The 15,150-nt window shown below is 43.7% G+C and overlaps 1 protein-coding gene across 2 annotated transcripts in view; it reads right to left on the minus strand.

The window, feature by feature from the left end:
- The window catches only part of KAT7 (lysine acetyltransferase 7), a 32,023-nt gene that overhangs the window by 3,996 nt on the left and 12,877 nt on the right, over positions 1-15,150 (minus strand). The window contains exons 6-12 of one of the 2 annotated variants that reach the window (XM_047081058.1): positions 12,312-12,401; positions 10,752-10,850; positions 7,967-8,077; positions 5,996-6,187; positions 3,326-3,415; positions 2,953-3,093; positions 1,774-1,867 (exon numbers count right to left, since the gene is read on the minus strand). In XM_047081058.1, coding sequence (XP_046937014.1) covers positions 1,774-1,867; positions 2,953-3,093; positions 3,326-3,415; positions 5,996-6,187; positions 7,967-8,077; positions 10,752-10,850; positions 12,312-12,401 — 817 coding nt within the window. The remainder of the gene's footprint in view (positions 1-1,773; positions 1,868-2,952; positions 3,094-3,325; positions 3,416-5,995; positions 6,188-7,966; positions 8,078-10,751; positions 10,851-12,311; positions 12,402-15,150) is intronic. The other variant, XM_047081059.1, reaches the window with a different exon arrangement.

Below are 15,150 nucleotides of genomic sequence, written 5' to 3' on the forward strand. Positions count from 1 at the left end.
AACAGATGGAGTGGGAACCTTCAGACTGCAAGTGATTTACAAGCCACATCTATCAATGCCAATATGTCAATTCCCTCTGGAATGAAGTAAAAATAATTACGTGTGCTTTTTAAAGGAACAAAATCATAAAATTAAGGAAATCTGAATACTCTAACTTAGGTTATATTAAGGGATTTGGGGAGGTTTGGTTTTGTGTATGTTTTAACCTGAAATAGATCTTTTCTGTTAGAGACAGCAAAGTAATTGAGGGTAGAAACAGAGGTAAAACAAGACTGGCCAGAAAATGCTAATCATTCATTATAGAGGGTTTTAGGCAATGATTCTACTTTTACGCATGTTTGAAATTTTCCATGAAGACAAGTTGATAAGATAGGTGTTACCTCTTCAGAGTTATAGGCACACACACACCCCCACCCCGGTAGTGGGACTGTTCCACTTCCTGATTTCATCTCTTCCCAGGTGGTTTAAACATGGAAAAGCTGGAAGGCTAACTCTAAGAATTCTAATTTTGACCAAAACGTGTCATAGGACAGTGAACCCTGCATAGAATACAGTTGATTCTCATCATTTACAAGAAGTTAAATGTTCTCTGAAGTCACGGCAAATACCACACCACCGCTCCTGCGGGAAATACCAGGTTCGGTTTCTATGAGCCTTTGGTCATATTTTCATCAACCCGCCATTATGTAACCTTGTTGTGTTTCTGTTTCACAACTTATTTAACATACATTGTTGACTCCTTAGCATCCAGCTTCCAGCCAACAGCACCACAACCTATACCTGAATGAAGCCTGCCTAACTCGGGTATTTTCTCTGCGAGGCACCCCACAGCCTTTCTGGATGGCATTTCAGCACTACACTTAGGGGCAATTTAAAATCACCAACAGGGGCACCTGGGTGGCTCAGTCAGTTGAGCGTCCAACTTCAGCTCAGGTCATGATCTTGTGGTTTGTGGGTTCGAGCCCCGCGTGGGGCTGTGTGGACAGCTCAGAGCCTGGAGCCTGCTTCAGATTCTGTCTCCCTCTCTGCCCCTCCTCCATTTATGCTGTCTTGCTGTCTCTCTCTCTCAAAAATAAGTGTTAAAAAAAATTTACAACAAATATTTGCTGTCTCTCTCTCAAAAATAAGTGTTAAAAAAAAATTACAACAAATACAACCAGCAACAAAAAGCACAAAAATATGAAAAATGTAGCACTAACGGATCGTGAAACAAACATCTGTTTACACCACGAATGCTGAAACAAGGCACCTGCTTGTTTGGAGCTGAGAAAATGCAGTGACTTTTTGCTGCTGTGTGCGTGTCTACAAGTGACTGCAAAAGTGCCAAGAGTATGGATTTGGGGTTTAAAAATAAATTCTTAAATACAGAATACACTATTGATGCGGCCCGAAGCCTCTACCAGGTATACATATGTATGGACTGCCTCTAGACAAGGCCTTACAAAACCGAAATCCCTAATCCAGGAGCAGATTTGAAGCCTTATGCACGTATGTGCTGTTCCTAAGCCTCAAACGGGGATAATCCTCAAAAGCTTACTTCACTATCCTCTCGCTCTCCTCAGCGAGAGGTACCAACTCTGGTACCAACTCCGGGTTGGTCCAATGAAGGTTCATTGTATACCAGGCTGGCCGGAATTGCTCAGATTTTTCTCCACGTATTCATTCACTTGCTACATGCCTGCCCAGAACTACAGGGACCACAGGACAGAAAGATGACAACGTTCCCACAGCCCCCGCCCTTTGTGGAGCGTGGGCCTTAGCAGTGTCACTTACTGAAATCAATGAGCATCTTGCCATAGCCCTGTCTCATGTACTGAGGCATGGTAAGGATACAGGACACATTGTAGTTGAGGAATGAATTCTTTTCCTGAAATCAAGAGCAAACAGATGGAAGCAGGTCACGAGGGTTTGGAACCAGAGGGGTGCGCGGTCCCACAGATTCAGAATTAGGCACTGGCAAAATATCTGGCTAACCAGTCCCGGGGAGTGGCTGGCAGGCTCACAGCTGTTACGTCCACACCTACTAGGTATGGCCAAAGCCATTAATCCCAGGGTTTCCCTAGCTCTTGGGATCAGTCTCATTTTCAGGGGGCGGACTCAGAGTTCTTTATAGTCACAGCGCAAGGCAAGGAGGTCTGAGGTTTCGACTGCTGAGTTGGTCTTGGGCAACCCTCTGTAAATGCAATTTTTTTAAAAGGGGGTTGCCCACTGGAAAGGAGGGAGACCCCAAACAGTAAGCCCCCAGTTTGGAAGGGGTTGGTCAACAAGCAAACCACATTCTGTAGGATTCCACTTATGTCAAATGTTCACAAGAGGCACACTTCTAGAGATAGAGGGCTGGGAGGGGTTGGATGGAAATGTGGAATGTCGCTTAGGGGTTTCTCGCCAGGGTAACGAAAACAGTGGGGCCTGTGCTGTTGCCGCACAACTCTACTAAAAACCACTTAAGTATGCACTCTGAATGAGTGACTCGTATGGTATGTGGATTACACTTCAATAAAGTTTATATTAAAAAGTCCTAAGCAAAATCTGGCCTTCGGTCTTCAAAGGCACAGTGGGGTTATCACTGAAAAGAGCCCAGCTAGAAAGCCAGGCAAAAGGAATATATTCCTGGTTTTAGGCTAATAACAGAGGGCAGAGCCAGGAGGGTTGGCTTGACTACAAAATGTGGGTTTTAAGGGTTAGCAGGCAGGGCCTTGGCCAATAATTAATAGGCAGCTCCAGCCCACAAGTCCAGAAATGAATAAACCAGAAGCTTTCAATAAAGAATTGCATATTTTCATTAAACAACCTTTGATACATGGATTTCCGAGCCCCCGCCCCTACAAGGGAAGGGCAGTCATCACTGTCCAGGGTACTGCCTCTTCCTTGTCAGTGATTTGGGTCCCCATATGCCAACATCAATCACCCCTGCTGTGGCCATTAGCTTCTTAATCTCCAGATCCTGCTGACCTTGGAAAAATATCCAATCAGGTGACAGCCGGTGTTGTCCGCTTCAGTCATAACATAAAACAGGAAGGGTTCCACATCGTAATATAATGTCTTGTGGTCCAGAAAAAGCTTGGCCAACAGGCACAGGTTTTGGCAGTAGATCTGGAAACCGAGAAACAGAATTCATGTGTGGGCCAGCGACTCCTACACTTATCAGATAAAGGCCTAAAATTAAAGATCGTTATTGCTGATGAAACGGCAAGTGTACTTTGGTCAATAGTTGAACTTTATCTTCTTTACAGGGCGAGATGGAGACCAAACACACGCCTTCTGAAGCCTGTGAATATGCACCACCACCACCACCGCCACCGCCGCCCCTCCTACCACTGTTTACCTTGTTCTTCTTGCCATCTACTTCAAACACAGAGACGGAGCCTTTGCGATAGATCTCATCGCCGGGTGGGTGTTTCCACACACATTTAGCCTGCAGGAGAACGGAATTCATATCAGGGAAACAAGCTTTCCGCTCAAGACTACCGCTCAAGAGGGAAAATGAATCACATGTCAAACTTTAGTTAGCGGAGAGGACAGACAGCTGACACACTTGAGAAGGTACAGCAAGAGAGAGTTTCTGTTTCAGTAAAACAATTAAAGTCTTCTAAAATCATAGTAATTTTTTTATGGTATTTTTATAGCAGTTTAGAACAAGATTTCTAGATGGTAGTCTGGCCCTGCTTCAACCCAGGAGATTAAAGTCATCTACTACGTAAAAGACAGATAAATAAAAAAATACCCTTATTATAAAACGCCTTGTGCCAACAGGAAATTCTTAAGCAGCTTATTTCCAGCAGCTTAGAGTTGCTAAGTAAGGGCAAGAATACTTGACGTTCACCTTTACCAGTAAACTTTGCTACCACCTAGCCATTAGTCTTGTTTTCAGATCAGAAAATAGGCCTGTAATAAAAACTACCCCCACACCAAAGTGTTCCCTTTGGTATATAAGGAATAGGAGGAGCAAGTCCTTTCTGTGGCTTTAAAAAAAAAAAAAAAAAAAAAGGACAAAAAAAAGTCAAGCAACAAGAAACTGCAGGGGTAGATGGGCACCTGGCCACAAGGGGGCACAATGTAACCCCCCCCTCCTTCCCTCACCTTCAATGGCTAATAGATCTAATTTTTTTTTTAAGGTTTAAGACAGAGACAGAGCACAAGCAGGGGAGGGGCAGAGAGAGGGACACGGAATCTGAAGCAGATTCCAGGCTCTGAGCTGTCAGCACAGACACAGGGCTCGAACTCACGAACCTTGAGATCATGACCTGGGCTGAAGTCAGTCGCTCAATGGACTAAGCCACTCAGGTGCCCCTCTTAACCGATTTAATGCAGGCTGTCAGCCATTGCTGTACATGGATGAATTCTTTTGAAAAGTTTTATGTGAAGCGCATGCACGTGGAACATTTTCTACCAAGTTTTATTGTGACTTTTGGTCAACTCAAGAATCATGGCCCAATTGGTCACATGTAAATCCAAGTATTAATTGGAATTACTTCGAGAAAGCTCCACCCAGTCTGTTCCTATATCCACCTCCTTATTCACGCTGGCTCTTTCCAATAACCTAATTAGTGTGACACTCATTTGTTTAGAAACAGAAGCCAAACTCTTGGCCAAAAGGCCAAAGAAGGCCCACATCAGTGATTACCCCTAAAGCAATGGGAATCAGAGGAGGTGTGGACGAAAACAGGTTTTCATTTCTGGAAATTCGATTCTTGCACCTCACTTAATGCAGGAGGTCCTCAAATACACATAATGTTTACCTGACCTTCAGATTTATCCAAACCCTTTTTTTTACCCTTCTACTACTATTTCCTGCCCTTTTTGACTACTTCATTGGTTAATGCCACTAAATAACCACAAACAAAAAGGAAGAAAGACTTAAATGGTAAGAAGTTCACATCCATAAAAATACCAGCCTTACTTTCACGCAGCAGCACGGCATTTTAGCTTCTCATGGTCTACAACGGTTGGAGACCAGGCCTTCTGGTACCGCTCCCCACCCTCTCCCCACACTGGTGTCTCCACCAGTCCTGCCCATCTCTCCAGCAGTCCCTCTCTACCCGAAGTCAAGCGTGCAGGGGTCTGAATGGCTTAATTCACAGGGGCGGTTCTGGGCCACAACACTACAGACCACGTGTTCAGCGATGGGAACACAAAAATGCAGTTATCCCCCAACCCAACTAGGGAGAAGAGTGGAAAGACAGAAACCCTGGGTTGTAGATGCTGGCCATATGGAAATCCTGGAAAATAAGGGGGGAGGGAACAGAAGAAAAGACACCCTGAAAGGTTTTAGAGCCAAATATGCTGTGACTGCAGAAACAGGGAGAGGAAGGTTCCCTGCCGGAAACGCTCCAGTCTTTCCCCATCTCTGCTCCCAGAAATTCCCATGTTTCAGACAAGACTTTTCACCCCACAACTAGGGAAAGAAAAATGGCTTCAAGCTACAAAATATCTAGTAACCAATAAAGTGAGTGTCATGTCTTTGTTCCTATTTAAATAAGGACAATGTTCAGGAACCAGAAAGCACTAAACTTGAGAAGGCACCAAAGGACCCATTTTGTAAATTTCATAACTTGCCTCCTTTAAATAAGCATTCATTCAACAGTCACTGGGCATTTACTGCCCACACTGGTTGCTAGGGATATACAAAGGTGAGTCAACGTTGTCCTTGCTCTGTCTAATGAAGTCAATCTAATGAAGTCTATTTGTTTTCATCTAGCTTGGGACACATAAAAACTGCAGGCAGGTCATTTATATCTCAAGGAGAAACAGAAAGGAGCAGGCAATGTGTATGACAGGATGTGGTTAAGGGACATCAGTTGTTTCAGGTGCCACACAGCACACCTTGCCACAGGCTGAATCCCCCAACCCTGAAATGTGGCTTTCAATTTCCTATGCCTTTATCTCATTGCTATGGACCACGGAGAGATGCATGGATAAAGGCCATCCAGATAGACAGCAATATCTAGAGCTCCAAAGCTCATCACCATCATGATTGCGGACCCGGACAACTTACCATGTGCCGGCGGAGTATCGTTTGGCTCTTCATGTATTTTAAACAGAATTCGCACATGTAGAGACGTCCCAATCGTGCATACTCTTCAGGATAGGGAGAATGGTACCAAGTATCGAGCTCATAACGACCAAAAGCAATTGTTTTAATCATGTTGCTCCCCTCTGTGATTTGGCCTTGCAGCCGTAACTTCTCCTAGTGTGGAGAAGAAATCCAAAGTCAGAAGATTAGAATTGATCATCTTTGTTATTAAAAAACCCGTAGTTAGCTTACTATGCATACTACCACACTAGGCTAGGAGAAAAATAGAACTGGCTTCTAACTCACGAGAAATTTGCACTATGGAGGGCTACCTACCTGGGCATGGATAATCAGGAAGGCTTCTAGAATACTCCTGTCTACACACTGCCTGGCACAGGTCTCTCTCTTTTTTTTTTAAAGGATTCAAATAGTTTATTTATTTTTTTAACATTTATTTATTTTTGAAACAGAGAGACAGAGCATGAACGGGGGAGGGGCAGAGAGAGAGGGAGACACAGAACTGGAAGCAGGCTCCAGGCTCCGAGCCATCAGCCCAGAGCCCGACGCGGGGCTCGAACTCACAGACCGTGAGATCGTGACCTGAGCTGAAGTCGGACGCTTAACCGACTGAGCCACCCAGGCGCCCCTGGCACAGGTCTCAACAGACAGCAAGCGGCTTCTCTGCTCCCCCCTACCATGCTCCAGGCCTTGTCTCTTGAACCTCAGAACAAGTCCTTGGTAAAATTTTGTTTTTAACCAGCCTGCACCAAACCAAATTTTAAAGCAATCTACCAAGAATGCAAATGCCCCACCCTTACTGGACACTTCTAAAATGAAACAGAAGAGAGTATCTAGAATGTGCTTTGAGATCTGCTTCTAAAGCTTATGGATCGTTGGGACAGAAATCTACTGGGATAGGGGGCCATCCTCTCAACCTCGGTCCCTGAGAAAAAAAACATTCCTGAAACATGGACGGGTGCTTTAATTCTGTAATCTAAACTCCAGATAAAGTAGAAAATACTTTTGGGGATCTATCTCTACTCAGTCGCTAGAATTTGTCAGCATAACCAGGTGGAGAGCGGTGAAACAGACTAACCTAGGGAATGCTCTGTTCCGGAGCAGAACAGAGAAAGCCAGCCATAGCACAGCAGCCCAACCCAGCCCAGCCCAGGGCAGCTACCAAACCCTGCCTCCTCTAAGTTTCCAATAAGTCTATAGGAGGATTTGTAAATTAAGTGTTTGATAAAATTTAAAAAAAAAAAAAAAAAAGGGTTTAACAGGATGTTCAGGTTTTAAGCTAAGTTTCCCTCAACACATTCAATCTGTTAAATCAGAGGTACCACAGTTTTAAAAAGCAAAGTTGTTGAAAATTCTGCCTAGGGTATCAAAACTACGCGTAAAACTAACTGTAAATAAAAAGCAGAACACAAAACCAGCTTCATGTATGAAACTTGGCTAGGTCAACGCTGAATTTTCTAAAATATCCACCTACAGTCTTTTCCATTATTCCTCTTCACTGTTCTTTTAGAGCTAGCCTGGAAGGGCTGAAGAAACTGCTAAGCCTAAGCCAAGTTCCTGGAGGGGGTTAAGAGAACAGAGAGGCTCACCAACCAGTCCAGAGGCTCTCAGAATTGCAAATTACCCAACTGAGACCCAGGGGCACCTATTGTCTTTACCAGCCTCAATACCTCCACACCCGAACTGGTCCTTCCGGGAGGTGAAAGGGAGAGAGAAAACCCATCAGGCAAAGGAAAGAGAAGGGAGGAGGGGTAATTAATTTTAACTATGAATGGGGTGGATCACCTCGAAGCTGGATAGCTGGGGGAGGGGGAAGAGATTCAAGCGGCAAAGTACGTTTGTTTAATTCCTGGCCAACTGATGGCTGATCATTCTTCTTGGCAGTCCCACGTGCCCTTCCCAAGTGGTCCAGAGCTTGAAGGTTTTCATACTCACCAAATCCTCTGAAGCCCTGGCTTGCGCTCTTCGGAAAAGATCCAAGTCATATTCGCTAGTCAGGTTTTCCAAGAGAGGTTCCCGAGTATTCCCATAGGTCTGTCTGTGTTCCTAGGAAAATAGCCAGAGCGTGATTCTCTCTGCTTCTAAGAACTTCATCTATTTCAACTGATGCCAACCAGAGGGCCAAGCACAACTATAAGCTATTTACTTAGTGCCTACTATATGCCAGGCATTATACTCGGCACCAGGAATTGAGCGTAAGACGCACTATCAGGTTAATGCCAAAAACCACCACTATCCACCCTAATGAATCTAGAAAGAAAATGCTCCTACACCTTCAAAAAGGAGCTTCATTCTTCTATCTCTAAATGAGCACCTCGAGGATCAGAATTCTATGCCTCCATTTCTTCATCTGAAAATGTGCATGACAGTACAAATAAATAAAAATATAACAAACCCAAAGACACTACACATTCCTAGACAAAACAAAAAACAAAAAACCAAATCTCTGACACTCAGAGTCTGAGAGTTTAGACTGAAAGGGAAAGCTGCAAAGGGGAAGGGTTAGCTGCGCTAAGGAGTCCTTGGTAAATTCTGTCCCGAGTCACTGCACCCACTGCGGTCTGCCAAAGGCCCAAAGCTCCCGACTCAGATCTCCAGCCCAAGTGCACAGGCAAAAGAGGATGGCCTCTTTAAAAAACATTTTACTAAATATTAAGCAAGAAGAAAGAGGCAATATTCATAGAAAACCCGAAGCATAAAAATAACCCAGTTCTTAATAAGTATCAAATCTCACCATGATAGTAAAGTATCCTTGCGCAGGAAAGGAAGGGCACGAGGGAAACTTCCCTTTTAAACCTCCAATTCTAGCCCTTCCCACTTGATCCTAGACTCCACCTCCCACCCAGAGAATAGGAGATAATGGTTGTTAAGTGGAGTGGATGGCTCATCCTAGGGAGACCATTATAGAGGTCACACACATATTAGCATATGAAAAAACCATTCACCAATATCTTGAAGCTATTACAATTTCTTCAGGTTCTTCTGGGCCCATATGACCAGTATATTTTGAATTCGGACTCTGTTATCTACGATTTAGGTTCTCAGTATTAAAAGTATTTCTTCTAGTTTCATACACATCTTTTTTTAAGTTAAAAAAAATACCCTACCCAGCATTTTTAACAGGAAGGTTGGGTCCCCATCACCTAGCTCAAATTATTGCAAAGTAGATGTTTGTAAGATAAATTTCAGGAGCTTTTCCTTCGGACACTCCTTATACCCATGTGATTTCTGGGCAAATTACCTCTCTAAACCTCTCCATTCTTATCTACGAAATAGGTAAGACGCCATCCGTCATAGAGGGCTGTCCTAGAAATGATGGGAACAACATAACCATAACACCTAACACACAAGCACTCGATAAATGCTATCACCATATTATTTATGCCCCATCTACCCAACATGTGAATAAAAGCCCTGAACCAGGCCAAGGGAAGCAGCAGTCAGCCTCATACTAGAGCCTTCCCTCTACAAACCCAACAGTCTGGTGTAGGTGTTTAGCTACAAATTAGCCCACCATCCATCTCCTACTGGCTGTTGCCATTTATTCATAAGATTCTCATTCTCAGGGCAGGGAGGACCACCAAATAAAGTAAATACGTAGTTTGGCACGTTTTGGCCTTAGTGAAGCCACGCTGTCTAAGCACTCACAACCCATCTAGTCTGATGACTCAAGAAGCCAAAATTCCAATTCCATGAAAAAATAAACATCAGAAAAAGACCCAGAGATCACACAGCAAAACACCCAGGGGGTTACATCTAAGAGGGTGATTTTTATTCTCTGTATTTTTGGTATTTTCTTTTTTCTTTTTTTTAACGTTTATTCATTTTTGAGAGACAGAGTGCAAGTGGGGGAGGGGCAGAGAGAGAGGGAGACACAAGATCTGAAGCAGGCTCCAGGCTCCAGGCGGGTAGCTCAGAGCCTCATGCGGCTCGAACCCATGAACTGCGAGATCATGACCTGAGCCAAAGTCGGATGCTTCACCAACTGAGCCACCCAGGTGCCCTTTGGTATTTTCAATAGTACGCATTTGTGAACACGTTTATAAATCTTTATCAATTACATATATTCATGTATCACATTTACAATAAGTCTTTAAATTTTATGCAAAAATGTTTCAAAGAATTTTTCATGAACTTGAGGAAATTAGTTCAAACCATTTAAGTGAAAACACAGAAATTCAAAGCTGTACTTACAGTAATATCCGAAGGACATAAATAAGGCATTATGTAAAAGGTCAGAAAAGGTCAGGAGGCTCTCCCCCCAAACGCTAACTGTGGTTACTTTTAAGTAACCACTACACCCAATGTGGAGCTCAAACTCACAACCCCAAGATCAAGAGTCAGGTGCTTTTCTGACTGAGCCAACCAGGCGTCCCTATTTCCCTGTACTTTTCTTAATTGGTCTGTATTCCCTATTACAAATGTGCATTACTTTTAAAACTAGAAAAAAATTAAAATACTACCAAAGAAATCTTATTATATAGAATACATCCCCCAATTAATACTCTTTATCATGTAGGAATTTTGTTTTCCCATTAAAAATACACAGACTCTCACTCAGTTGGAATACTTTTCCTTATACAGACATCTCCAATATCTTGGTATTTGTTCAAGGGGCTAAATTTAACCGTTTACAGCAAATCTGAAAAGCAGAGTTTAGAAACCAAAAGCAATCACATGCAATTACAAGAGTTCATGCCAATGGTCAACGTTTTCTCACCATGTATTTCTCTTTCTGCTCTTTGCTCAGCCCAGAATTCCTTTTCTTCCTGAGTTCAGCCACCTTTTCCTTATACCGCAGCTGCCTCTCTGTTGGTGCCTGAAAGGAAGGAGAAAACTGAGAAGCTAGCCAGAAAGCTCATTATGTCAGTAAGTTTCAAAATGAAGAACAAAATGAAACGAAACAAAACAAAACATGGCAGGGAAGAAAAAAACGCCAGATGTGTGAGGGCCACCCTATGCCTATGACGGCAATTTTAAAATTCCAAATTGCGTTCCCTGAACACCGTGGTTACAGGCAGTTCATATTTATTTTAAATATTAAGCCCAAAAGAACACATATTAAGGAGGGACGTCTCCACCAGAGCAACACGAATAAAATAAAGATGATTTCAATTCAGTAAGCATTTATTGAACGTCTACTGTTTTCCCAGTACTGATACGAGAAGGAATACAATTTTTACACTGAGAAAGATTAGAACCCAAGACAGACAATGAAAAAAAGTAGAGCTACCACTTACAGAGTGCGTATTACCTGCCAAGCACTGGGGATATAGGTATTTTGTTAGCTGACAACCCTACCAGGTAGGTATTCTTCTTCACTCATTGTTATTAACAAAAAAATGCCAGGTGTGTTACAAGGACAGAAAGTTTAGGGAGGTTAGCTGACCTGCCCAAGACCACACAGGTAGAGTCACAGAATGACAGTATTCAAATCCAGATCTGTCTGGCTCCAAACCCAAACTTCTCCCTCCTCACCATGCCTTCCTCTGCTATCCACCTATAGTCTAACCACAAAAACAGACATCCGTATGATGAACTGTGATAAAGGCTAAACCAGCCTTCTGAGAACATTACGATGGAACAGATGAGGAAGAAATTCATTCTTGATAGGAGATCTGGGAAGAATTCCTACCACAGCTGAGAGGTGCTGAAGGCCTTGAAGGATAAGCAGAATTTCTTCTTGGTATAGGCACAGAGTTAGGCAGAAAAACAGCAAGACCAAAGACCAAAGGCATTCGTGGAAGAACTAGGAATTTAAGCGCAATCAACAAGCACGAACGTTCAAAGAGGTAGACAAATTAGGGCAAAGCAGCGTCTAAGAGTCCAAGGGAAGAGAGAAATGGAAGAGAAATGACATGACCAACAAGTGTCAAATGCTAAGGAAAAGTCACCGGTGACCTCGGAAACATGCCAGCAGAGCGAAGGGGTTTGAAAGTAACAAAGGGCTAAAACGTAGATGCAAAGTGAGGAAACAGAGCAGCAAGTGTATCTTTCAAAGAATGAGGATTATCTTTTATCACTGTTACTATCATTATCATAAATAGCACGAGTCCTTCATTTATGAGGCAGAGGTGTTTGTTTCACGAAATTTTACTCTTTGGAAAAACAAAACAAAACAAAACAAAAACGCTTCTGAGTTCATGACTGAAGACCAGTTATTTAGAAATACCACAGGGAACGAGAGGCACAGATAGACCTAAAGACCATTAACGGGGCAGAGGAGATCCCAGACTTGGCTCTCAGACTGTGAGCGGCCAGAGTTTAACAAGGCCCATACCTGGTGCCTGGTTGCATGCCTGTTGTTGTCATCTTGCCTGTGGGACAGCATCCTTTCTTCTATCTGCTTATCCCGGCTCTGTGCTCTCACCTGAAACCATCAACAACGTCAATAAATCCACCTGCTTCTAAGACTAAGTTTACTGAAAGCATAAGAATACAATGGTCATCCCTTGAATTTACGTTGCACTTTCACTTTCAAAGGGTCTTCGCGTTTATTAGCACAATCTCTACAAGCATAGGTGAGGCAGGCATCACAGTCTGTTTCCTCAGCCACAAACTAGAGTCAGAGAAGTGAAACCAAGACCACTGACTGGTGGTAAGGCTAAGATTTTAATTCAGTCTGAGGACTCTGAGCCTGGACCCTTCTCACCGTACAGTGGATAAGAAACAAGAAACCGTGAGGAAGTGCAAACACAGGGCGAAGAAGTGCGAGGGAAAGGGTAGACATCCGGGGTCAAGTCTATAGGGAAACTGACCTCTGGAGTCGGGTGATCCTAAGACGGATCACATCAGCTCTCCCAACCGTTTCAGGACCATCTCCCGGAAGGAGAGGGCTCGTATCCCACCGCCTGTTCAACTTCACGCTAGGACTAGGACTCGGCAGGTCAAAACACAATGACTGACATTTTCCCACAGATCAGCTCCTCCCAAACATTCCGTCTATCAACAGCAACGCTTTCTAAGCAACTCACCACATCAGAAACGAGAAGGTCGCCCTCGTTGCTTCTCTCTGTCTCACACCTCGCGTCACAAAATCCATCAGCAAGTCTATCAGGCTGCTCCCCTCCAAAACATATCCCGAGTCCAATCAATTCTTACTATCTCCACTGATACAACGCCAGTCCGGGCTACTAGCTCCTGCCTGAGCTCAGAGCGGTCTGCCAACTAGTCTACCTGGGTCAGCGCCTGCCCCCTCCAGTCCATTCTCCACACCACGAACCAGCCGTGACTTTTAAAAAGTGCTCGTGAAAATTCTATTACACCTCTGCTAAAGCCCTCCAAATGCGTCCCGCCGCCATCACAGTAAAGACGCACTTCCAACGCCAAGGCCTTAACAGGTCCTTCATGATCTGGATCCGGCTTCCGCATTCCCGATCACGTTCCAGCCACGCTGGCCTACTCTTGGTCCCTCAAACCCAGGCGTTTACCCCCACCTCTTGGCCTCTGTGTTTGCTCGTCCTTCCACTTAACGTCTCTCCTCCTAGATCCGGACACAACCGTCTCTTTGCCCATCAGCCACGTCTCAGGTCAGATGCCAACTCCTCCAGGAGGTCTTCCTGAACAACCCAAGCGGAAGCAGTGCCGTATCCCCGTCACCCCCAAACAGCCATTCTCTGTATTTGTAGTTTTTTGGTTCCTCGCAGCACTTATCACTGCTTGAAATTCTTCTTCACTTATTAGTTTGTATGTGTTTTGCCTCCCCTTGCGAGAACGTTAGCTCCTCGAACGCAGTCTTTTACTGCATTCACAGAACCCACAGATATCTGTCACAGTGTTTGGCACAGCAATCTGGAACTGAATAAAAACGGTCCTAACGTTGATTGCAATTGTCCACTGGGAAACTCAGAGTGACCACATATAGGCAAGTACTTTAAAAATGACAGAGCAAAAAAAAAAGAAAAAAAAAAAAATGACAGAGCTTTCGGGGCGCCTGGGTGGCTCAGTTGGTTAAGCGGCCGACTTTGGCTCAGGTCATGATCTCACGGTCCGTGAGTTCGAGCCCCGCGTCAGGCTCTGTGCTGACAGCTCAGAGCCTGGAGCCCGTTTCAGATTCTGTGTCTCCCTCTCTCTCTGACCCTCCCCTGCTCATGCTCTGTCTCTGTCTCAAAAATAAATAAACGTTAAAAAAAAAATTAAAAAAAAAAATGACAGAGCTTTCAATTTAGGGGAGGAGTTAGTCTATAATTCTTCCACTTGGGATTCTAAATATAATAAAAACCTATATCCTTCAGAAATTCTCTGGATCGTCCAAGTTCCAGTAGTCAAGATGGATTATGCTGAGCCTGCTTTCTCTTGCAAAGAAGAAAACACGACAGAGGAAAAATTCAGGAAATGCTTTCCTTTTCTTCAGAACTTTCTTCCCCAAACTGGCATTTTTCTTTTTCTTTTTTAAAAATAAATTGCTTAAGGTAACTCGTTCACATTGCTACAAGCCAACAATTTTTGAAAGTTGTACCCGAGGAAGACGTCAATGCGAGACCACGCTTAGTATCGGATCACGATATTTAAAGTCAAGAGGTAGAGGACAACTCCCAAAAAAAGAGATCACGGTTATTTTCAGAGAACGAAAGACCCAAAGCCTTGTCGGCTTCTGCTGCAGATACCGGCAGAGCTGCTCCTGTTGGGATCTGGTCTCAGACTAATGGGAAGATAATGGGCAGACCAACCACTCACTCTTACACAGAGCAGAAGAAATGAGCCTGCTTACACAAGAGATTTGGAATAAAGAAAAATGACAGTGTCTTCAACCTTGAAATCCATGCAAGCTTTCAAAGTCTACTACTTTGCTGAAAGACTAAACATGTAAAGAAGCTTCCCGTCGTGTGGTCTCGTTAAGAAAAAGAGGACAAATTCCTGAATCGGAAAGAACTACTGTTAGTTAGGGATTCTCATTTTTCTTAGGATGAAACTGGCTCAGACAGGAATAAATCTGTGACCTTGGCGTTGTTAGAAAATAACAACCACAGGAACAGTTAATACTTTGATGCCATGAGCTTGGATAACCTGTCCAAACACTACCCACGCAATGCATTTAATTAAGCGTGTTTGCAACTCCTGCTTCCCCATTATTAGTTTCATCCTTGGTAGCAGCAGCCAATACAGGAGCCCACAAAATA

The sequence above is a fragment of the Lynx rufus genome, unplaced genomic scaffold, assembly GCF_022079265.1.
Source record: "Lynx rufus isolate CCGP_SWC_20201006 ecotype Redwood Valley unplaced genomic scaffold, mLynRuf1.p SCAF_18, whole genome shotgun sequence".
Classification (NCBI taxonomy): Eukaryota; Metazoa; Chordata; class Mammalia; order Carnivora; family Felidae; genus Lynx; species Lynx rufus.